Genomic DNA, 24,009 nt, shown 5'->3' with positions numbered 1-24,009 from the left:
ATGCCACGGTAGCTTGCCAGGTTCTCCTGTGCAGGCAGGATAATCTCAGTAGCTTGATGGGCTCTCTGAGTGGTATGTATGTATCTGTTGCTGTATTTGGGATATGAATATGCCAAGGTAAGTAGCCAGGCTCTCCCTTAACAGTGACTTAACTGTACCAGTCACTTAACAGTAACTGGTATTATTTTTTTTCAGTAAAGGGTGAAAAAGAGCGTTTCTAGAATATCACAACTATCACAAGTGTTTTAATAATGACATGGAAACTGTACAAGGGCATATTTGGAAAAGAAGTTTTTGTTATAAACATGACCATACTACCACCTTAAAATATACAGAGCTGCTCACCAACATAATTTTTAATACCTTTTGCCATTCTAAAGCGATGACGACTTTAATACATATATCTCAGAACTACTTCCTATCTTCAAAGACAATACTAAATAAAAATACATTAAGCAAGAGTATCAAACTAAAACCAAGCTAAAACTATGAAAAAATTTTTGCTTTGTACCATAATGGGAGATGTAATTAGGGCCCCAATGACTTCTGCCTCTTCCATTATAAGACCTAGAACCTTGTACAGAAGAGACGGGACTTTCATCAGTGGCATATCCTTTCTCTTTTTCAGGCCCTCTGGTGGAAGAAGGTCTGAAACCCATACCTATCTGTCGTAGCTCTTCATCAATCTGTAGGCATTCCGTTTTTAGTTGCCCTACTTCCTTAAATAGGCAATTGCCTATTATGTGCTTGTTAATATTCTTTCTTTTCTGCTATAATTTGTGTGAGCAGTAACATTTAACTTCTGTCTCTCAGATTTCATCCAGAAAAAAATTTCTATGGTAATGGTGTGTTCTCTTTCTGAATTGCGAATTACACAAGCAATTATGAGATGCATAAAACTAGTTACAATGAGGCATTATATTTAAATGTTTAAAATTTAATCTATTCTAAAAATCTTGTGATAGTAATACTGTATCCCACACTCAAATCATGCTCTGAAATTGTCACTCCCAGCAGATTCAGATGACACTTATATGCATCACTTAGAAAAAAATCTTCTCTGCTTGATCTCTTCCTCTATTTTCAGTAATAAAGATTTCCAGGAAAAACCATGGCCTCAGGCGCAGCTAAGACCATGAGGGAGGAAGCCACCTGCCCCATCTGCCTGGAGCTGATGACTGAGCCAGTGATGATAGACTGTGGACACATCTACTGCCATTTTTGCATAATAAAAAATCTTGAAAACCAGCAACAGCAGTCACCTTCCTGGGAAAAATTAGAGTGTCCTGTATGTAGGGCACAGTTTCAAAGGGAGAGCATCCGCCCCAGTAAGCAGCTAGGAAACCTCATTGACACCATTAAGAAGATGGGGCAGGAGTATCTGTGTGAAGAACACAGAGAGAAACTTTGTCTTTTCTGTGAAGATGATGCTCAGCTCATCTGCTGGCGCTGTGAGCGGTCAACACAGCATAAAGGGCACACCACGGTCATTACTGCAGATGCCTCTCAGGGCTACAAGGTGAGTACTGCCCAGAGTGCTTCACCAAGTACCAGTTCCTTTTTGGCATCCATGGGCCTTAAGTCGTTTAATCTAAAAACCAAGATGATGTTATAGCTTTCAGCACTTTAGTCTTCAGATAAGCTTAATAATGACTGTCCATGTAATATGTGCATATATAGGCATATTGATGCACATACACAGAGTGTTGTCATAAGTTCCATGAACACTGATATCTGTAAAATATTTGTACATTGCAGAATAACAGTGTTTTATGAAAAAAATTTCATAAATGCCTTGATAGCTCTGAACAACTGATAGATATACTTATATACTCAGACAGAGTAAGAATATACACTAACTTCATAGAGCTAGAAGATTGATTACTACTTTTAAGATAGACAATTTTAACCTTAATGTGTACTCCTAATATTGGAGCGGGTATTTTAAAAAAATAAAGTTTGAAGTTTGCAAAGCTCTATGTAACTAATTTAAGATTGCTTGAATGATAACAGTTTCATTAGATATTACAGCTTTTCCCTCTCCCTTTTATTTTTGTCCAGAGTGTTTTCCTAGCTGTGTTCTGTGACCCAGTGGTCACTTCATGTAATACAAGACCAAGTGGCCTGACTGTTCAGTGGCAGGGCCCTGCAGTGATGTGTGACACCAGGTCCATACCTGGCCATGTTCAGGAATCCCAGTATCATATCCATTGATACTTGGAGAAAATAGAGTTCTGGAGATCAAATTCAGATTCATGGTCATAGCATGTTCTCTTTCTCATTAAACTTTGAATGCCCCTTTGACTTTTCCACTTGGGTTTGAATTTAGGGACCACACCCACAGGTGCTCAGGGTTTACTCCTGACTATGCACAGAGTCCATTTCTGGCTGTGCTTGGGGAATCATATGCAGGATCCTACCAGGTCTGCTCTTGCAAGGCAAGCACCTTAACCCCTGAACTATCTCTCCATCTGTCCCTGGCCTCTTTCGAAAAATTTTAATGATAGTTGTCCAACCCTTACTTATACATGGTAATACTAATAGTACTAATAAATATATCAAGGTGTTAATAATCTTTCTGTTTTTTTAATTAAGAAATTCTTATATAAAATATTATTATACACTATTATCTTCTTGTTCTTAGGATAATGTTCACTGGGAAAAATTTAGTATTGCATACCTTAGGCCATGGTTCAATAGAAGAACATGTTTTTAAAATAGAAAAATGATATTAATAACCTTATCAGTTCCTCAGGTTGTTCAGGAGATTAAAACTTTTATAAAGTTTTGTTTATTGAATCACCATGAGATATACAGTTACAAAGTGTTCATGACTGGGTTTCAGCCATAGAGTGTTCCAACACCCATCCCTTTCACTGGTGTACATGTCCCGCCACCAATGTTTCCAGCTGCCTTCTGACTGCCTTCCCACCCCCCGCCCCCAACTGCTGACCTCTATGGTAGACACTTCTCTCTCAGCAGATCAAAATTTTCACTTCATAGTCAGTATCCTTGAAAGCATAAGTACTATACAAGTTTCCAACATTATTTTTATGATTGAAAGTCTGTCATCTCTCCTGAGATATGTAATGAAAAATTAACCAATTAATAAGCCATCATCAAATAATTTTTTTCCTTCAGAAAATCTTACAGGAAGTTTTGACATACCTTAGGGAACAAGAAGAACAAAATAAGAAAAGCCAACGAAACATAAGAGAGAAAAGAGGAGATTTTCAGGTAAGAATTTGAGTTCATTGATCTCAAATGTATTCCCTCTGGAGCTGAGACATATAGAAGAATTAGACAATAGGATGCTTTAATCTCATTCATCCAGACTAAATATACAAATCTCAAATTATTTATTTTAGTGCTCCTCGTTGGGTACAAATCTGAGAATTGAGCTACTGTTCCTTTGACATTTCAGCAGTAATTGTTGAGGATTAGGAAAAGAAGAAGTGGTGACCTTTCTGAGATTCATCTTGACTGGTTTATAAGTTTTAAACATCTCAAAGTACCTTCCTGTTTGAAGCTTAGATCTGCCACTGTGAGAAATTTACCACAATGGTAGGTCTGCTAATTTGCATTTCCCCCCCAAAGTAATCTTTGTGAGGAAGAAAATCTCTCCAGATGGGACTCATTCAAAAAATTCATGAAGAGTAGCAGAAAATGGTACAAGAACATCTTCAATGGCAGACTACAGTCTAATTCTATGATTGACCAGACTGTACAGAAGAGAAACTCAGAACTTTTCTGGCCACATTGATGTAATCCAAAAATCTATACTCAAATTTCACAGGTCATTGTTTTTGAGGCTTTCTTTCGTTCTTTTTTTTTGTATTGAATCATAGTGAGATGCAGTTACAGACTTACAAACTTTCATGATTACATTTTGCCATGCAATGATCGAGCACCCATCCCTCCACCAGAGCCCATTCTCCACCTCTAATGTTCCCAGTATCCCTCCTACCACCCCCACTCCTTTCTACCCCCTGCTCCTGCCTCTGTAACAGGCACATTCCCTCTTACACACTCTCTCTCTCTCTCTCTCTCTCTCTCTCTCTCTCTCATTTTTGGGTGCTATGGCTTGCAATGCAGGTACTAAAAGGTCATCATGTTGGGTCCATAGTCTATGTTCAGCACACATCTCCCATCCCGAGTGACCCCTCCCACCATCATTTACTTAATGGTCTCTTCTCTATCCCAGCTGCCTTTTTCCCTAGCATTGGAATCCAGCTTCCAAGTCGTGGTACAATCCTCCTGGCCCTTATCTCTACAGTCCTCTGGTGCAAGTCTCCAATTATGTTGCTTTATATTTCACAAATGGGTGCAGTCATTCTGTCTGTCCTCTCTTTCTCACTCACATCACTTAGCATGATATTCTTCATGTCCAACCACTTACATGCAAATTTCCTGGTTTCATTTTTCTAGCAGCTGGTATTTTCTAGTATTGCGTTGTGTAGATACACAAAGTTTCTTTAACCAGTCATTTGTTCTCCAGCACCTTTTTTTCAGATTCTGACTATTGTCAACAGTGCTGCAATAAATATATATGTGCAGATGTCATTTCTACTCCATTTTTTTACATCTCTGAGAAAAAGATTCCCAGAATATATACATTTAAGTTATATTTCTTCCCAGAAGTATATGTCTGGGTCATATGGGAGCTCTATGTCTAGTTTTTGGAGGGATGTCCATATTGTATTCCATAAAGGATGTACCAGTGGCATTTCCAGCAATAATGAAGGAGACTCCCTTCCTCCCTGCATCTACGCCAGCACTGGTTGTTCTTGTTCTTTTTGATGTGTGCCAGTCACTGTGGTGTAAAATGACATTTCATGGTTGTTATGTTTTGCATCTCCCTGATGATTAGCTATGTAGAGCATTCTTCATGTGCCTTTTAGCCGTTTGAATTTCTTTTGTGAAGAAGTTTCTATTCATTTCTTCTCTCCATTTTTTGATGGTGTTGGAGGACTTTTTTCTTGTAAAATTCTACTGTGTCTTGAATATCCTGGATATTAAACTCCTTTCTGATGATAATTGGATAAATCATTTCTCCCATTCCATGGGCTCTTCTGTATTTTTTGTCACTGTTTGTTTTGAAGTCCATAAGCTTCCCCATTTAATGTAATCCCATTTATTTATATTTGTTTCCACTTGCTTAATCACTGGTGTTTCATCCTTGAAGATGCCTTTAGTTTCAATATTATAAATGTTCTGCTACATTTACCTCTTTTGACCTTATGGATTCATGTCTGATGCTTAATCCATTTGGATCTGAATTTATTTTTGGCATTAGACAGAGGCCTTAGTTCATTTTTTTGCACGTAGCTGTCCAGTTTTCCCAGCACCACTTATTGAAGAGGCTTTCCTTGCTCCACTTCACGTTTCTTGCTCCTTTGTCAAAAATTAAGTGATCATATACTCTAGAGCTTGTGTCAGGATATTCAACTCTGTTCCATTGGTCTGCAGGTCTGTTTCAAATCCAATAACAGGTTGTTTAAATTAGTACTGCGTTATAGTACAGTTTGAAATTGGGAATGGTAATGCCGCCCATCCTCTCTTTCCCAAGGTTTGCTTTAGCTACTCTGGCGGTTTCTTGCTCCATATACTTCAGGAGTATTGTGTCTATTAGTTTGAAAAATGTCATGGATATCCTTTAAGGAACTGCATTTAATCTGTATAATGCTTTGGGCAGTATTGCCATTTTGAGAATGTTAATTCTCCAGATCCACTAGTAGGGCATATGTCTTTAGTCCTTAGTGTCCTCATTTTTTCCTGGAAGTAGTGTTTTATAGTTTTCTTTGTATAGGCCTTGCATCTATTTTGTTAAGCTTATGCCAAATACTTGATTTTTTGAGGCACTGTTGTAAATGGGATTTAAAAAAAAATCTCTTTCATTGTTTGTAGATAGGAAAGGCATGGACTTTTGGGTATTGATTTTGTAAGCTGCCACTTTACTATACAAGCCTATTGTTTCTAGGAGTTACTTGGTAGAAGCTTTAGGTTTCTCCAAGTAGAGTATCATATCATCTGCGAACAGTGATAGCTTGACCTCTTCCTTTTCTATCTGGATGCCCTGGATATCTGTGACTTGCCTTACTGCTATGGCAAGTACTTCCATTCCTATATTGAATAGAATTGGTTAGAGTGAGCAACCCTGTTTTGCTCATGATCTTAGAAGGAATACTTTAATTTTTCCTATTTAGAATAATGTTGGACTGGAGCGATAGCACAGTGGATAGGGCATTTTCCTTGCACATGGCCGACCCAGGTTCAATCCCTCTATCCCTCTCGGGGAGCCCAGCAATTTACAAAGAGTACCCTCCTGCATAGCAGAGCCTGGCAAGCTACCCATGGCATATTCAATATGCAAAAACAGTAACAAGTTTACAATGGAGATGTTACGAGTACCCGCTCGAGCAAATTGATGAACAACAGGACTATAGTGCTATCATGAATAATGTTTTTCATGGGCTTGTGGTAGATAGATGACTTAGACTCTATTGAGGAAAGTTCCTTTGACTCCATTTTCCTGAGAGTATTTATCTGAAATTGGTGCTGGATCTTGTCAAATGCCTTCTATGAATCTATTTACATGATATATGATTTTTATCTTTCCTTTTATTGATATGATGGATTATGTTCATTGACTTAAGAATGTAAAACATCCTTGCATGCATAGAATGAATTCTACTTGGTTGTGGTATAGAATCTTTTTGATGAGTCATTGGAGTCTATTTGCTATTATTTTATTGAAGATCTTTGCATCTGTATTCATCAGGGATATCGGCCTGTCATTCTCTTTTCTTGTGATATCTCTCTCTTCTTTTCATCTGCAGGTGATATTTGCCTCATTGAAACTGTTTAGAAGTGTTTCTGTTTCTTTACTTTCTTGGAAGACTTTGAACAGGATTGGGAGTAGGTCCTCTTTGAAGGTTTAGAAGAATTCACTAGTGAATTCATCTGGGCAAGGACTTTTATTTTTTGGGAGACTTTTGATTACTATTTCTATTTCCTTGTCAGAAATAGTTCTGTTCAGATATTCCAAGTCTTCGTGGGTCAGATTTGGGAGATTATAAGAGTTCAGAAATTTATCCATTTCTTCGAGATTGTCTTGTTTTGTGGCATAAAGCTTCTCAAGAAATCTCTGATTATCCTTTGATTTTCTGAGGTGTTACTGTGATGTCCTTTTCGTTTCTGATTCTGTTTATAAGGGGTCTCTCTTTTTCCTTCTAAATCTTGCTAGTGCTTTATTGATCTTGTTTATTTTCTCAAAGAACCACCTCTTGGTTTTGTTGATCTTTTGGATTTTTTTTTGGGGGGGGTTCCAGGTTATTAATTTCTGTCCTAAGTTTTATTATTTCTTTTTTTGCTGGCTGGTTGTGTTCCTTTTGTTGGTCATACTGCAAGAATTTTTTTTTAATAATGTAGGAGTACTGCTATTTGTTCGGCCATTGATTAAGTTGATTGAATCAGGCATGAACTCTACATTACTTTTTATTTTTAATTGTATCACCGTGAGATAGAGTTACAAAGCTTTTACATTTGAGATTCAGCCATACAATAATGAAACACCCAGCCCTGGTCCTCTGCCACCATGGGGCCTGAAGATTTAGTCCTGGAACCCCCATACCTGGGCCTTGCTTATGGAAGCTCTTGGTCACCAGAATTCCATCTGGAGTAGGCAGGGAGACTGCACCTGCTCCATATGGGTTGTCCCGGTGAAATTGGTGCAGTTTGGGGCCAGAGACTGCGCTGTCTTCTGGGACTCGCTGCTGTGTCTCTGGGCCAGGGTTGTTAGTGTGTTCAGATGACACTCAGAGGCAAATTGTGGGCTTCACAGTAAGTCTGCTGGGTGGGCAGGGACCCGAGGACAGACAGACGGGTCCTCTGCCACCATGTGGCCTGGAGATTTAGTCCGGGAACCCACACACTTGGGCCTTGCTTGTGGTAGCTCTTTATCACTGGGATTCCTTTGGAGTAGGTGGGGAGAGCACACCTATTCCACCTAAGGTGCCCCGGTGAAATAGGCTCAGTATGGTGCCTGGAGAGTTCACTGGTGCTGTGGTGTCTTCCGGGACTCGCTGCTGTGTCTCTGAGCCAGGGCTATTGGTGCGCTAAGATCCACATTACAAAATTTTCAGCAGATTGTATCTTAGTGAGGTCCATCCTGAGATGATGGAGTCAGGCTGGAGGTATGGTGGCGATTTTGGATTGTGGAAGCAAGTGGCTGCTGGGGGCTATGCTTGGGCGGGCACAGGCCAACCTGTCCCCTTCAAACTTACCCCAGTTGGTTCAGTCATGCATGGGTCTGAGCTTTTATGTGCTTTTTGACCTCTTTCGAGATTTATTTAGGGGTCTCTGAGGCAAGGCTGACAGCAGATCTTACAGGATAGTGCTGGAGTTCCTTCCAGGAGGTGACTGCTAGTGCTTCCATATGTATTGGGAAACGGGGGGAGGTAGCTCACCCCAACTCTGAGAAAGTCTGGAGATTTCAGTCACAAACCCGTATCCCAGTATTTTCAGCAGATTGTGTCTTGGTGAGGTATGTCCTGAGACAGTGGAGTCAGGCTGGGGATATGGCTGCAATTTTGGATTGTGGAAGCAAGTGGCTGCTGGGGCTCTGCTTGGGGGACCCTCCAGGACAACACCCTCCTCCGATTTACCCCAGTCTTTTCATCCATGTGTGGTAACTGTGGCTTTTGATCTCTTTTGAGATTTATCTATGATTCTCTGAAATAAGGCCAATAAATGAGCTTATATAGCTGAGCCGGGAGTGGTTTTGTGTGCAACTCCCACAAACCTAACTTTTGGCTATTTAGATTCTTGGTCAACTTGGTCCCAACTTGTTGGGGTCTGACCAAAGGCACAGCGGCAATTTTGGGGAAGCCTGAAGGCACCATCAGGCTGCTGATGCACTCACACAGCAAGTGCAGGTTGACCTTCTGGCGGCACCATACCCCCAATTCTACAAGAAGTTAGCTGTGAGGTTGTTATTTATGTGGGGGCTTGCTCTTCCTTTCTGAGGAATGCTTGTAGAGATATACTTTCTTCTTAATACTACTTTTGTTATGTCGTGTAGTTTCTGGTAACTCAAGTCTTCATTCTCATTCTTTTACAGGAATCTTTTGATTTTCTTTTGGTTTCCTTTCTAAGCCACTCGTTTTTGAGTTAATTTCTAGGTGTTCGATTCAAATTTCTATTTCTATGTGTGATTTATTTCTGTTTTCAGTGTATCATTGTCTGAAAAGATTGTTGATACAATTTCTATTCTGTTAATTTTATAGAGGTATGTTTTGTGGCCCAGCTTGGAGATGACCCTTGTGCACTTGAGCAGAATGTGTATTCAGATTTTGTGGTGTAAATATATATATATATATATATATGCCATATATATGTGTGTATATATATATACATATATGTGTGTGTGTACTAAGCCTATATCTTCCATTTCTTCCCTCAGATGAAGTATGTCCTTGTTCAGCTTGAGTCTGGTTGATCTATCAGAAGTGATAAAGCGGTGTTGAAATCTCCACTTGTTGGTATACAACATCTCACAATCTCAAGACTAGCTACGTCTGGATGTAAACATTGTTTTTCTGTTACTGTTACTGTAACTGACTATACTTCCGGTTATGTAACTGACTTTGATACTCTTTCTGTTGACTAAGTTAATTTGCATATTCTGCCTATGTGGCTGAATATCATTGGATAGAACATTAAGCTAGTTAATAAAAGGGGCTGAACAGGCTGCTCTGGGGCATACACAACACCAGAGAGAGTTTGTGATCCTCCCAAAATTATTTCTTCCGCGTGCATATCTCTATGCTTCAGACTGTCTAAACAAACTTGACTGTAACATATGACGCTCAGCATGAGGCTTGAAGATAAGGGCCCGGTACAAAGAAATAAAAAAAGGGAGAGAAAAAAAATTAAAGAAATCAATAAAGAAAAATAGAAGAAAGAGAAAGAAAGAAAGAAAGAAAGAAAGAAAGAAAGAAAGAAAGAAAGAAAGAAAGAAAGAAAGAAAGAAAGAAAAAGAAATTTAGGTAGAAAGAAATATAGGTAGAAAAAAAGGAAAAAAAGAAAAAGAAAGGGAAAAAGAAATAATGATAGAAAGAGAGAAAAAGATAGAAAAAGAAAAAGGGTGAAATAAATAAATATACATAGATCAAAAGAAAGAAAGAGAAAGAAAGAAAGAAAGAAAGAAAGAAAGAAAGAAAGAAAGAAAGAAAGAAAGAAAGAAAGAGAGAAAGGGACAAAGAAACAAAGGAGGAAGAAAAAGAGAAAGGGAGAAAGAAATAAAGATAGAAAGAAACAGTCGAAATAAAAAAAGGAGAACGAAATAAAGAATTATATATAGAAAGGAAAGAAGAAGAAAAAGAAAGAAAGGGAATAAAGAAAGATAGACAGGAAGAAAGAAAGGGAAAAGAAGAAAAGGAGAAAGAAAGAAAGAAAGAAAGAAAGAAAGAAAGAAAGAAAGAAAGAAAGAAAGAAAGAAAGAAAGAAAGAGAGAGAGAGAGAAAGAAAGAGAGAAAGAGAGAGAGAAAGAAAGAGAGAAAGGGAGAGAGAAAGGGAGAAAGAAATAAAGAATAAATAAAGGAAGAAAAGGAAAAAGAGTAATGGGTAATTCAGCAGGATGCCTATGTTGACATCCAGAACTCTTTAACAAAAGCAGCTGGTCTGCCATTGAAGGAACAGAGAAACAATGTTTACATTCAGGCCTAGCTAGGCTTGAGATTGTGAGATGTTGACCAACATTTACATAGAAAGAAATTTGGTGTACAACATTGTACACCAAATCCATAAATTTATGAAGCTATAACTTAAAATTGCACAGGACAAAATGCAATGTCATGTTCCTTGGGAATTTTTGGGACAAATAATATGAGACAGTAAAATTATACTTCAAAACGTTCAAATTCAGAGAGATAAATTAAAATCTTTAAATGACTTTCAAAACTATTAGGAAATATAAATTGGCTATGACCTTCTTTGGGTATTCCAAGCTATGCCCTACAAAATTTGTTTTAAACATTGGAAGGTGATCCTTCTTTAAATAGTCCAAGGCAACTTAGCCCAGCAGCTGGAAAAGAATTCGAAATAATTGAGGAAATTGTTAATAAGGCTCAGCTGGATAGAATTGATTCTTCAGAAAATTTAAATCTGATAGTATTGCATACTTCACATTCTCCTACTGGGATTTTGGTACAAGGAACTAATATTGTGGAATGGAGTCTTTTACTTAACAAGTCTAGTAACACATTTGTTACTTATGTAAATAAAATGTCACTGTTAACCCATTGCTCATTGATTTGTTCGAGCGGGCACCAGTAACGTCTCTCATTGTGAGACTTATTTGTTACTGTTTTTGGCATATCCAATACACCACAGGCTGCAGTGATATGTAAATAAAATGTCTCAAATAATTTTCAAAGGAAGAAGAAGAACTAGACAATCAATAGGGAGTCTCTTACTGAAATTATTGTACCATTGACTAGTGAACAAATCCAAGCACTATGGGAAATTGATGAAGATTGGCAAATTGCTTGCACTAATTATCCGGGCAAACTTCATAATAACTTTCCAAAGCAAAAGAGATTTCAATTTCTTAAATTTACTAATTGGATTTGGCCTAAAATTATAAAAGCTGAACCCATTTAGTCGGCTCTTACATTCCTTTCTTCCTTAAAGAAGAAAAGGCTGCTTATACTGATATGCAAAATGATAAGGTTTTACAAACTCCATATAAATCAGTTCAGAAGAATGAATCACTTGCAATTATTTCTCTTTTACAAAATTATTATGAACCAATAAATATTGTAATAGACTCTCATTATGAGGCTTGGACTGTCAATCATATATTTACTGTTGCTTTCCCTTTGAGTGACTCTGAGCTTATTATTAAATTTAAAAATTTGCAGCAAGTTTTGAGAGACTGTAAACATCCCTTATACATTGTTCATATGCGAGCTCATATGGGTCTTTCTGGTCCATTAGTTCAAGGCATTGATCGAGCTGATAAGTTGGTTGCTTTAGCAGTATATGCAGAAAAATTTCATGCTTTTCATCATCAAAATGCTCGTGCATTGAAAACCAAATATGCCCTTACTTGGAGGCAAGCTAAAGACATTATTAGGCAATGTCCTGCTTGTCAGGCACTCAATATGCCTCACATGCCTTTGGGAGCTAATCTTCAAGGAATAAAGATAAATGAAATTTGACAAATGGATGTAACTATTATTCCAGCTTTTGGTAAACAAAGTATGTTCATCAATCAATTGATACCTATTCTCATTTTCGATGGGCTTCTGTGTTATCTTCAGAAAAGGCAGGAGCTGTGAAGACTCATTTATTAGAAGCATATGATGTTACGAGTTTTCCAAGACAATGAAAACTGATAATGCTGTTGCTTATACCTCTGCAATGTATAAGCTTCTTATTCACTGAAGCCTCTTAGTGAATAAGAGATGGCAAATGAATAAACTGCAGTATGGATTCCTTTTGTATAAAATTTTGCCAGCTTTGTAAAAACAGAAGCCCTACTTTTTGACCCAATTTTAACAGCAGGAGACAAGCTGGTTAGACTGAGAAATGGGGGATAATCCGAATCAGCTGACAGGGAATTTTTACCCTGGGGACTGCCCTTCCTTTCTCTGTCCATCAGTTTTTTTTTTCCTGGTTCTTGGAGGGCCAGATCAATAGATAAGGTATTTATGAATGCACATGCATGTAATTTTTGTTGTCTTTCTGTATGTCTGTGTGTGTTAAGTGTTTAAATATTGAAGTCAGATTGAAATCAGAAATGGAAATCCTTGTAACTGGGCAAACAGCCCCATCACAAAGGTTACTAATATGTACTCCAAAAAATTTTAAGGTATAAGGTATAAATCTAATGTATAAGAACTATTAAAATTAAAAAGATGTTTTCCTCATGATTTGTAAAAATGGTACAAGTTTTTGTTACGTACATTTTTCTCTCTAAATACTTACAATATAAATTTTGTTTGTATCTGCATTATATTGAGTTATTAAAAAAAGAATTGAAATCTTGTAGATAAAAACAGGTTTAAAAGGTACTGGTTTAGTTCAAAACAAAGTTTCAAGGGATAACATGTTTATTATATAAGACTGGATAATATTCCATGCATATTTTATTGGAACATTATGAAATTGAGTAGGAAGTTTCTATTTTTACTTATGGATGCAGGTGATTTCTTCTTTGTCCATAAGAGAAGAATCTGATAATAGGAGTGCTTCGGCTGTTACTGATTGTGGAAATACCTGGACTGTGATGTTAATCCAAAAATGGCATGAGAGTGTTGTTTTTATTTAGAGACTAATTGGTCTTCCTTGACAAATGTCCCTGAACCAGGAGTGGATCTGAAATATTACTTAATATGTGTAAACTCTGTGTATGCAAACTTTGTATTGTAAAATTAAAAAGAATGTCTGTAGAATAGGTTAGAGTTTCTTAAAACAATGTTGAGATATTGCTGGAAAGATTTGTGCAAATGTTTGTGTTGTTTGTTACTGGTCATTTTAAACAAAAAAGGGGGAAAAATGTTGGTGTACAACATCTCACAATCTCAGGCCTAGCTAGGTCTGAATGTAAACATTGTTTTTCTGTTACTGTCACTGTAACTGACTATATTTCCGGTTTTATAACTGACTTTGATACTCTTTCTGTTGACTAAGTTAATTTGCATATTCTGCCTATGTGGCTGAATATCATTGGATAGAACATTAAGCTAGTTATTAAAAGTGGTTGTACAGGTTGCTCTGGGGCACACACAACACCAGAGACAGTTTGTGATCCTCCAAAAATTATTTCTTCCACGTGCATATCTCTATGCCTCAGACTGTCTAAACAAAACTTACTGCAACATCTACAATTAATTTGTTGCTGTTAAAATCTCTCTGCAACTTTGTGAGCATTTGTTTTAAGTATTTTGCTGGTTCATTATTAGGTGCATATACATTGAGGAGTGTGTGTCATTCCCGAAGTACAGGTCTTTGATCATTAAGAAAAGGCCTTGGGTGTCAGCCTCATGTTATTCCTTTTTTTTTTTTGCATTTTGGGTCACACCCAGCAATGCACAGGGGTCACCCCTGGCTCATGCACTCAGGAATCACCGCTGGCAGTGCTCAGGGGACCTTATGGGATGCTAATTTGAACCCGGGTCAGCCACGTGCAAGGCAAACGTCCTACCCGCTGTGCTATCACTCCAGCCCCCAGCCTCATGTTATTCTATACTCCACAAATGAGTGCAGTTCTCCTATGTCTGTCCCTCTCTTTCTAACTCATTTCACTTAGCATGATACTCGCCATACTATCCTCTTATAAGCAAATTTCATAACTTCATCTGTCCTAACAGCTGCATAGTATTCCATTGTGTAGATGTATCAAACATGAGGCTAACACCCAAGGACAGTAGAGACAAGGACCAGGAGGAATGTCACATAGCTGGAAGCCTGCTTTATGAATGGAGGGGGAAAGGCAGATGGAATAGAGAAGGGATCACTAAAATGATGGCTGGAGAAATCAGTTGGGATGGGAGATGTGTGTCGAAAGAAGATAATGGACCAAACACGATGACCTCTCAGTGTACTTATTGCAAGCCATAATGCCCCAAAGTAGAGAGTATGGGGAATATTGTCTGCCATGGAGGCAGCGGGAGGGTGGGAAAGGCAGGGTGGGAAAGGGGAGATTGTGCACTGATGGAAGGATGGGTGTTTGATCATTGTGTAATTGTAACCCAAACATGAAAACTTAAAAGTATCTCACAGTGATTCAATAATTTTTTTTAAAAGATAGACATTTAAAAAAAGGAAAAAAGAACTGGCCTTAACTATCTCTTATAACCTGTGTAATCACTAAAGGGAAGTGGCACTCTATATACCAACAGTAACCTCCTTTATTCTGAAGTCTATGTGATTTGATATTAGTATGACCACTCCAGCTTCTTTGATGGAGTTGTTTGATTGTAGAATAGTTTCCCACCCTTTCACTTGGAGTCTGGTTTGCTCTGACTTCTCAGTTTCTTGCAGGCCACAGAATGTTGGGTTCAGTTTTCTGATCCATACTGTCATTCTGTGCCTTTTATTGGTGCATTTATCCCATTGACATTGAGACAGGTTATTGTTATGGGGTGATGTCCCATCTTTCTGCCAAAGTTTGGTGTATTTGTGGGGCTTGTCTTAAGTAGCCCATTTAGTTGCTCTTGTAACAATGGTTTTGAGGCTGTGAAGTTCCTGAGTTGTTGTTTGTCTGTGAACCTGTATGTTGTTCCTTATGATATGAAAGAGAGCATAGCTAGGTAAAGTATTCTTGGTGAGGCATTTGTTTCATTGACTTTTGGCACTATGTCCCACCACTATCTTTGGGCCCTCAGTGTTTCATCACATGGGTCTGCTGTGAATCTTGAAAATGCTCCTTTATGAAAAATTTCTTTCTTTGATCTTGCTGGCTTCAGAATTTTATCTCTCTCTATGGTTTCCATCAGTTAGATAAGGGTGCTTCTTGGAGTATTTTTATTTGTATTTCTTTTAGCTGGTATGCTTCAAGCCTCCTGACTCTGTTTGAATGTGATCTTCAGCTCTGGGAATGTCTCAACAATTATGTGTTTGACAGTTTGTTCATCAGGGTTTTCTTCATGTACCTCTGGGACTCCAATGATTCTTATGTTATTTGTCTTGGCTTCATCCCAATTTTCTCTTGACATCTTTGGTTCATTTTCAGGCTCCCTTCCATTCTCTGCTGTTGTCTGGAGATTCTTTTCATGTCATCTTGGAGTTCACTGATTCTGTCCTCAGCAGATCCTTGTACATCCTTAAAAGCTCTGGTTTTAATTCCGTATCTAAATCTTTATATAGTTAATTATTACTGTTTGATTCATATGGGCTAGCAACTTCAATCATTAAACCTCGTGAGTTTTTGCATTGTTTTACCACTGTGAACTTTTCATTTTGGAATTTTGTCCCATGTACATTTTTGAGCCTGAAATGAGGCTATCTTTGTGTGGTATAATGGCAAATTGATAGGTAAAATATGTGAGGCCTGGGTTAACTAGTGCCTAATATGTGGGGTGTAGACACAGCAACTTCTTTGTCTACACAGCTCTGTGGTTAGAGATTTTTTAAGTCATGCCCAAAGGGGTAGACGCAGGAAGCAACGCTATCGGTCAACACACGTGTTGGAGAATTGGGTTCTGTGCTCTGGTGGGTGGCGGCTGGCCTGGAAGTGTGGTTCCAGGCGAGAGGCTGGGGACTGGGCTCTGGCCTTTTGAGGTTTTTCTTTCCAAACCTCTGCCCTGAAATCTTTGTCTGAATTGTGAATTTGGACTCACAGAAGGTATTTGTTCTTCCTTCAGTATAACAGTGATGAGTAGTGGGTGGAAAAATTTCCAAGTTCCATGTAGAGAAATTGATATCCCTGAAAATTAAACTTCTTGTTTCTATAAAATTTCTATTTAATTCTAATTCAATGGAACTACTATATTTTGATTATTTATTTATGTAAAGATAAAATTCTCACATTTTTGGACTATGTTTCCTTCATTCTAGTATCGTATTCAGTATAAAGAAGACCACATCAAGTCTAATTTTAAAGTTTTTCACATGATTCTATACATGGAGGAGAAATCTTATCTATGGAGACTGGAGAATGAGAAAGAGCAAGTTCTGAAGAGACTGCAGGACAGTGAAGCTCAGTTGGAGAATCAAAGGCATGAACTCAACAAACTGATCCTTGAACTGGAGAGGAAATGTGAGATCTCAGCTGAGGAGTTACTGCAGGTGAGAGTGTGCACTTGGAGGAATGGATGAAGGTGTCAGTTTCTGGGGCTTAACAGAGACTGATGAAGAGTTTAGAGAAATGTCTTGAATTCTTATTTCTCAAAAATTTACACAAGTAAGGAGAATTTAAATGAGTATTTCTTTTAGATACACACGCCTATATACAGATGTCCTGTGCTAGTCTGTAGAGTGTCTCTGTGTAAATAAAGGAATACAAATGAGGCTTCTTAGATAGATATGGAAGTTCTGGGAATCATGGGAGAACTTTGGTAGGCATCTGTTAGCCTCAGTCTCATTTGCAGAGATTCTGGGTGTCAAATGACCTTCTCAAAGATATTCTTGTTGAGTGTTGGGGGCTAAAACACGTCATCAAAATCAATGATAGAATTACTTCATGATTTTCTCCTGTATCTTGCTCAAACAGAGCAAGATAGGTTTGAGTTTAGCTATAGTAAGAATATTACATACTGTGATAAATGCCTGGAATCCTTATTCTATTTTCATTAAGGATTGAGGTGGCACAGCAAGACCTTCCACCTCAGTGCTAACTGGCTGCCAACCCCCCTTACTGAGTGAGTTTCCAGGTCTCTATGGGAATTCACTTGTAGGGACCTTTATGAGAAAGAATGTCCACTGTGACCTCTTCAGAAGAAATGAGATCACTGAATGCAAAAAGTGCTTACTGAGTAAGTTTGAGACAACTCTGATCTTCCCTCAAAACAGATCGCATCTGGTTGTTGAAATGATATATCTGTGTGTTCCAAAAAAATGAAACATACTCTGAGGTTGATCAGGTACTGTCCTTGTAATATAATGGGTCAGTGTTTCTCTAAAAAGCAGTGCATGTACTGGAGAAGGTAAACAAGGGTAGACTTGAATATCAATGGTCTATCACAGTGCTTATAACTGACAGTCTGTGGAAAGATATGCAGATGGGTGTGAACCACAGGTGTAATATGTAGAAGAATTCGTTGCTAGGGAATAGGATGTGAATCATTCCCTAGAAATTCACTAATAATGGAGTAGAACCATTCAATTTACTCTTTGGCATAACTATAAACATCCATACATTAAAGTTTTATGAAATGCTACTTTTCTATACCAACATCTTATTTTCTTACTTTATAGGATGTGAGCGACACTTTGGACAGGTGAGTGAGTGCTCTTTGAATTCAGGAGGGAGGGATAGTAGCTATATTGAACATAATGGAATATTGCACTGATGAAATTTCTGGACTCTTCTTATCAGGATTTCTGCTATAAACTTCAATGCACCAGAGGACATCTCTTTGGAAATTCCTGTTATGCTTGATGCTAATCGCATTTTTTGTGAATTGATAAAATTGTTTGAGACTGATTATGGTATGTGACATGAATATTTCCCTAAATAATACAGATGGGCAATACATTTTACTACTCTTTTTTGTACAGGTTTTAGGTAGAGTATTGGTTTTCTTGATGACCTTTCAAACTCTTTCTCTCACTAGTGATGTCCCCTAGGGAAATAACCTCTCTATATGTCCCAATGAAAAACATAAGCATAAACACTTTCCAGTGGACTATGATAAATCTAAAACAAATCATCAACTACACAAAGTATAGAGAAGAGAAGAGGGATGGAAATATAATGATTATACTTATATCATTCATTTCCCAGAATAAGTCCAGAAAGTTTGGTGAAAGCTGACTGTTCGGCCAGTGGTTTTAGGAAAAGACTGGGTAGCATAATAAGCATTTCAACCTTATGAAAACCACATGCTACTTAGCAAAATTATTTCTGTTTGTTTCTTTATTCATTTCATAATTACTTTAATTCCAAATATCCTACAATTACATTTTTAAAAACTCTGAAACAGATTTTTTTCATGATGGATTAGGCTACGAAATAAGAACAGTTACCATATGGTTCCTTGAGTTCAGGTAAGAGCAATCTCTAAGTGCAGAGTTAGGAGTAAGTCTTGAGCACAGTCCAGTGAGGTGCCAACATCCCCCCCTTTCCAATAAGAAGAACAGTCGAGCTCACAAGATTTCGGTAATCTTACCACAGCTCAGAGGAATTCTCACCTGTAATCTAAAAAATACTGCAGTAAATATGATCGCTGGAATGTTTTAACATGGAAGTGAGCACAATTTGCTTCCAAGCTCAGTGTGATAGTTGGCACAGTCTACTTTTTAATTCTTTTAGGAACTCGGGTACTAGCTCTTTGTTAGTTGCAAGTTGGATGCCTCTATATGTTTCCTGAAGAAAACTCAAATGCTTACATATGAGTCTCCCAACATGGTCAAGTATTTCTTCAAAGAGACGTCAAAAAGCTAGAGTCCCTAGGATGAATCTGATGGCATTTTTAACACTGCCATAATAAAATACAATAACAGATATGCAGCCCCATCACTTTTACTGTTTAAGTTCAATGTAACTTGAATATGATAGGTGTCTGGTCCTAAAAGTAGTAAGACAAAGTTTCCAACAACAGAGAGAGGATTATTAAAGTCACTGTCAGTCTGATAGCCTCAGAGATCAAAACTAAATTTCTCTTTCGACAGCATTGTGTGTGTCAATGTGCTTAGAGTATAGTGACATTGTTCTAAAATAGTCAGGAAAAAAATGCTCTGAATACTAAGACATGCCTTGCAGCTTATGGTTAATGTGAGAAAATTTAATGCCTCTATACTTGAGAGCAGTAAGCCGTAACTGGGGTGATGATGGAGGCAGTACCCAGAGAGATAAGAGCAAAGCTTCTTGTAATTCAGAACTCCTCACCTACAGAGTGAGTTGTTTAGTGAGTTTCTGCAGACATTGTTTCTTTCCAATCCTATAACCAGTGTTCAATCAGATCTATTGATGACAATATTGCACCCTTTCTCTGGCTAAGATGAAACCATTATAGTATTTTAATTATGTACAATATTTTGTTATTTTCTAACAAAAAAATCTTAAGGTTTTATACTCCTGGTTTTGAGTTCAGTAGCATTGTGTGGCATGTATGTAACCAGGTGTGTGGGACCCAGGGCCGAGATCTCCAAGGCTGCTTGGATCTGGACTGGGCCTCTTTCACCCAGATTCCCCATTTTCTAGTAGCTAGGCACTCACATCTAGAAAATGCCCCCAGTGTCATGTAATCCCATCAACTGCCAACATCCAGAGACTATAAAGCCAAGCTCCAGGAAACGAGTGGCTGCAATGCAGCCATGTGACATCTGATAGCCTACTTATCCCTCTTGGAAAACCTGTCAAGCTACCTAGAGTTTACTGCTTGCATGGGAGGGCTTGGAAAGCTCCCTGTGGTATATTCATATGCCAAATATAGTAACAATGATGGGTCTCATTCCCCTGATGTGAAGAGCCTCTAATGTGGCACTGTTTGGAAGGACAAGTAAAGAGAGGCTGCTAAAATCTCAGGGCTAGGATGGAGACATTACTAGTCCTGCTCCAGCAAATTGTTGATCAACGAGATAGTATTTACAAACCTTTCAGAGAGTTCAGCAAGCTACTGAGAATATCCTGCCCACACGGCCAGAGCCTGGCAAGCTACCCATGGTATATTCGATGTGCCAGAAACAGTAACGGTAGGTCTCATTCCCCTGATCCTGAAAGAGCCTCCAATATTTGGAAAAAAACGAGTAAGGATAGACTGCTCAAATCTCAGAGCTGAGAAGAATAGAGACTTTACTGGTGCTCGCTTGAGTAAATCGACTGACCAACGGGATGACATTGATTAATTGATACAGTGATATACATATATGACATACTTTATTTATCCAGTTTTCTGTTCTTGGAAACTTTAGTAGTTTCTGATGTTCACTATTGTTACTAGTGCTGCAATGACCACGGACGTACAAATGTTTTTTCCAGATACATTGTTTTGGGCCTTTGGGGTAGATGCCCAGAATTTAGTGACTGTATCATATAAAAGTTCAATTCTTATTTTTTGATATTTGTCCATTTCTGGTCTGGATCATTGGCACAGTGGTAGGGCATTCGCCTTTTGCTTGGCTGACCCATGTTTGATTCCTCCGTCTCTCTTAGAGAGCCTGGCAACGTACCAAGAGGATTGCACCCATGTGGCAGAGCCTGGCAAGCTACCCATGGGGTATTTGATATGCCAAAAATAGTAACAATAAGTCTCACAATAAGAGACGTTACTGATGCCCGCTCAAACAAATCGTGAGCAATGGGATGTCAATGACAGTGACAGTGACAGTGTCTATTTCCAAGAAGGTTGGACAAAAAAAACCTTCCCAGACACAATGGAAGAATATTCCTGTATGAGTAAAATGCAAACACAAAAGTTCATAAGTTCATAACTGTACATCACAATGATTCTCTAATAAAAATTTTTTTAAAAAAAGAATATTCCTTTCCCCACATCCATTTCAATACCGGTTGTTTTGTTTTATTAAATCTTTGTCAGTCTCACTGATGTGAGATAAATCTCATTGCTATTATGATATGAGTTTCCCTGATAGTAAATGATGGAGAACATTTTCATATATCTGTTTGTCATCTGCATGAATTCTTTGAGGAAGTGTCTGTTCATCTTTTATCAATTCTACACCACCACAGTTTTTTGGGGGGGTTTCCTTTAATCTCCCCATTTTGGTTGGGTTTTCTCACAAGGTTTATTTTTTAACCACTCCAAGTTTTAAATTGAGTTCAATCACCTCCTGCTAAGAACTCATTGAGGATAGTTTAATAAGTGTGTTAAGCAAAGAATAAATTTAGAACAATGAATAAGGCACACTGAAGCAATTAGAGCTGAGAGAGTCAGGGAGTCCTCACCATGCTGGGCCTCAAGTACAGGTGGATGGATCTGGAGACCAGGAGAGAGTGTGACCTGAGAGAGAGAAGTGCAGACTCTCAGAGCACTGGGGAGAAGCTTCCATTGTAGTGACTGTCACTCCACCTCTTAGTTTCACATGTTCTCCCCAGCGCTCTCATTTGCTAAGAGAAATGAAGTGAGGTAGAAGGAAGTAAGTAGGTCTGTAGCTTTTCTGAGGTTAGAAAGGCAAGGCATTAAAAGTTGGGAGTGATCTGGAGATAAAAAAAAACAAAATACAGCAAAGAAGTATGTCTGCGTTCTTTATTATTCTGCTTGGTGTTTAACCTTTAACCAAGGCCACTTTAAGTGACTAAGTGACTTTTTATTAGAACAACTTCTTACCATGTTTTATTTTTTACATTGTGCTGTTGGCTAGTACCATTATGACCATTCTATTTTTTTTTCTTTCTTTTAAGTCTACTCAGATCAATTTTTTGGTCTTGTTGTCCTTGGGACATCACATTGAACCAGTCCTATGGTTTATGGGAAATCGAAGAAAGTGAATCCTTAAAGTCTATCTGTATCTATGTGTTCTAAGGCCCCAATAACATTCTTTGTCTTCAATAGCCAAGTATCAAATTAACTGTATTTTCCCATTCTGATATTGTGTTTGTGTCATTTGGGAAAATAGGGAGGACTTTGGAGAAGAGCATAAGTAAATATGCCAATATATTCATTTTGTCTTTGGCATTTATTATTGTGAGAAAGATGGAAAACATGTTAAATAAGCATAGGATAGTAATCAGAGCCTTTTTAGTCTATTGTTGATACTACCAGATATTTTACAATCCAACAGAATTACAGTCCTGCCCTGTTCTAAGCACATATTCACTTTACAATCCTACACACCATTCTTTGTATCAGATAAGATTTCTATTTCAATTTTTACCAATAATATTGATTTAATTTTCATCAAGGCTGTCAGACATAAATATTTCTTTCGATCATTGGCTGATAAAATTTGAACATTACTGAGTATTAAGCATGAAGTAACCATATCATTTTGTTGTTTGTTGTTTTTTAATTTATTAATTTTTTTGCAGTTAAGGTTACTCTAGATCCAGATACAGCTCACATGAACCTATTTGTGGAGAAGAATAAACTCAAGGTGACTGCTGGAAGGCCCCAAGTGAAGCCTGACACTCCTGCTAGGTTTAAAGACTTACCCTGTGTCCTGGGATGTGAAACCTTCACCTCAGGCAAACATTACCTTGGGATTTTTGATATAAGAGGACCTATGTGGGATGTCGGGGTTTGTCTGGAAAATGTGCCAAGAGACAATGACATGATACAGGTTCCTGAGACTGGATTCTGGGCCATCAGACACTGCAGAGATGGTAACTATGTAGCTCTTACGTCACCCCTAACACCTCTCACTATACAGGAGCCCTTTGGTTTTATAGGGGTTTTCCTGGACTATGAGGCTGGACTTGTCTCTTTTTATGATTTGCAAACTTACTCCCACATCTTCACCTTCCCAAAGGCCTCTTTCCCTGAGCCTATCAGGCCTTATTTCTGTATCAGTGGAGGTTCTCATTTGTTCCTTGGTTACCGATCTATATTTGTATAAAAATAAAAGAGAAAGATTTTGAGATTTTTAGGAAAAAATACACGGTGTTTTTATTCTTGTATTCTGTTCTAAGGAATATGTTTTAAATTCTGTGAGGGAAGAAATTTTGATTGTTTTCGTCATTATTTCCAATAACCTAGAATGTTGCTAAGCTTTAGTAGATATCTAATAGTTTTGCATTAAATGAATGAATATAAAGACTCTAAGAAAGTACCACGAATGAGGAACCTGCTTTAGAGGGAAATGACTTAATATCAAAGACCATACACTGTCCAGTTAACTCCATATAGTGGATTCAGTTTTATGAAATAAATATTTGGCCTAGGTAAATTCACAACAGTGTTTTCTTAGAAATTAAAAGCCTTATGAGCATGAAAATGTGGAAATAATCCCCATTCAAGCTCGCTTACAGTGTCTTGTGAAAATGTTTGGAGAATATAGTCAGAACAAAAGCAGTTCCTCCCAGATCCTAGGATAGGTTTATGTGACTCACAAGAGTAAATACAGGCTCAGTTTCGAGAAATAAAGAATATAGATAGTTTTAGTAAAGAACAGTATTCACTTAAGAAACAAAGTTCATTATCTACTTTCATCAGGCATCTCCCATCCTGACTGATTCCTCCAGCCATTATTTTCTTAGTGATCCCTTCTCTATTTGGGGAGGGTGGGAACGTGGGGGTATATCAGGGATATTGGTTGTGGAGAATGTGCACTGGTGGAGGGATGGGTGTTTGATCACTGTGTGATTATAACCCAAACACGAAAGCTTGTAACTATCGCAGGGTAATTCAATAAAATTTTTTTTTTAAAAAAGAAACAAAG

The 24,009-nt window shown here is 37.9% G+C and overlaps 1 protein-coding gene across 1 annotated transcript; it reads left to right on the top strand.

The window, feature by feature from the left end:
* The first annotated feature begins 1,135 nt into the window (after positions 1-1,135).
* Positions 1,136-23,187, top strand: LOC101554538 (E3 ubiquitin-protein ligase TRIM38-like). Its single transcript, XM_055124295.1, has 6 exons — positions 1,136-1,519; positions 3,142-3,237; positions 16,567-16,797; positions 17,926-17,948; positions 18,047-18,159; positions 22,661-23,187. The coding sequence occupies exons 1-6, from the start codon at positions 1,136-1,138 to the stop codon at positions 23,185-23,187; spliced, it is 1,374 nt and encodes a 457-aa protein (XP_054980270.1).
* Positions 23,188-24,009: the final 822 nt, after the last annotated feature.

Source organism: Sorex araneus, chromosome 2, assembly GCF_027595985.1.
Source record: "Sorex araneus isolate mSorAra2 chromosome 2, mSorAra2.pri, whole genome shotgun sequence".
Lineage (NCBI taxonomy): Eukaryota > Metazoa > Chordata > Mammalia > Eulipotyphla > Soricidae > Sorex > Sorex araneus.
This window is presented reverse-complemented; position numbering and strand designations above follow the sequence as displayed.

What these genes read in the sequence shown, in the direction of transcription:
- LOC101554538 (XM_055124295.1), top strand. Translation starts at nt 1,136, where the DNA reads ATGAGGGAGGAAGCCACCTGCCCCATCTGCCTGGAGCTGATGACTGAG. An exon ending in AGAAAAGAGGAGATTTTCAG is followed by an intron (nt 3,238 to 16,566) that starts GTAAGAATTTGA and finishes CCTTCATTCTAG; the next exon opens with TATCGTATTCAGTATAAAGA. An exon ending in ATTGTTTGAGACTGATTATG is followed by an intron (nt 18,160 to 22,660) that starts GTATGTGACATG and finishes ATTTTTTTGCAG; the next exon opens with TTAAGGTTACTCTAGATCCA.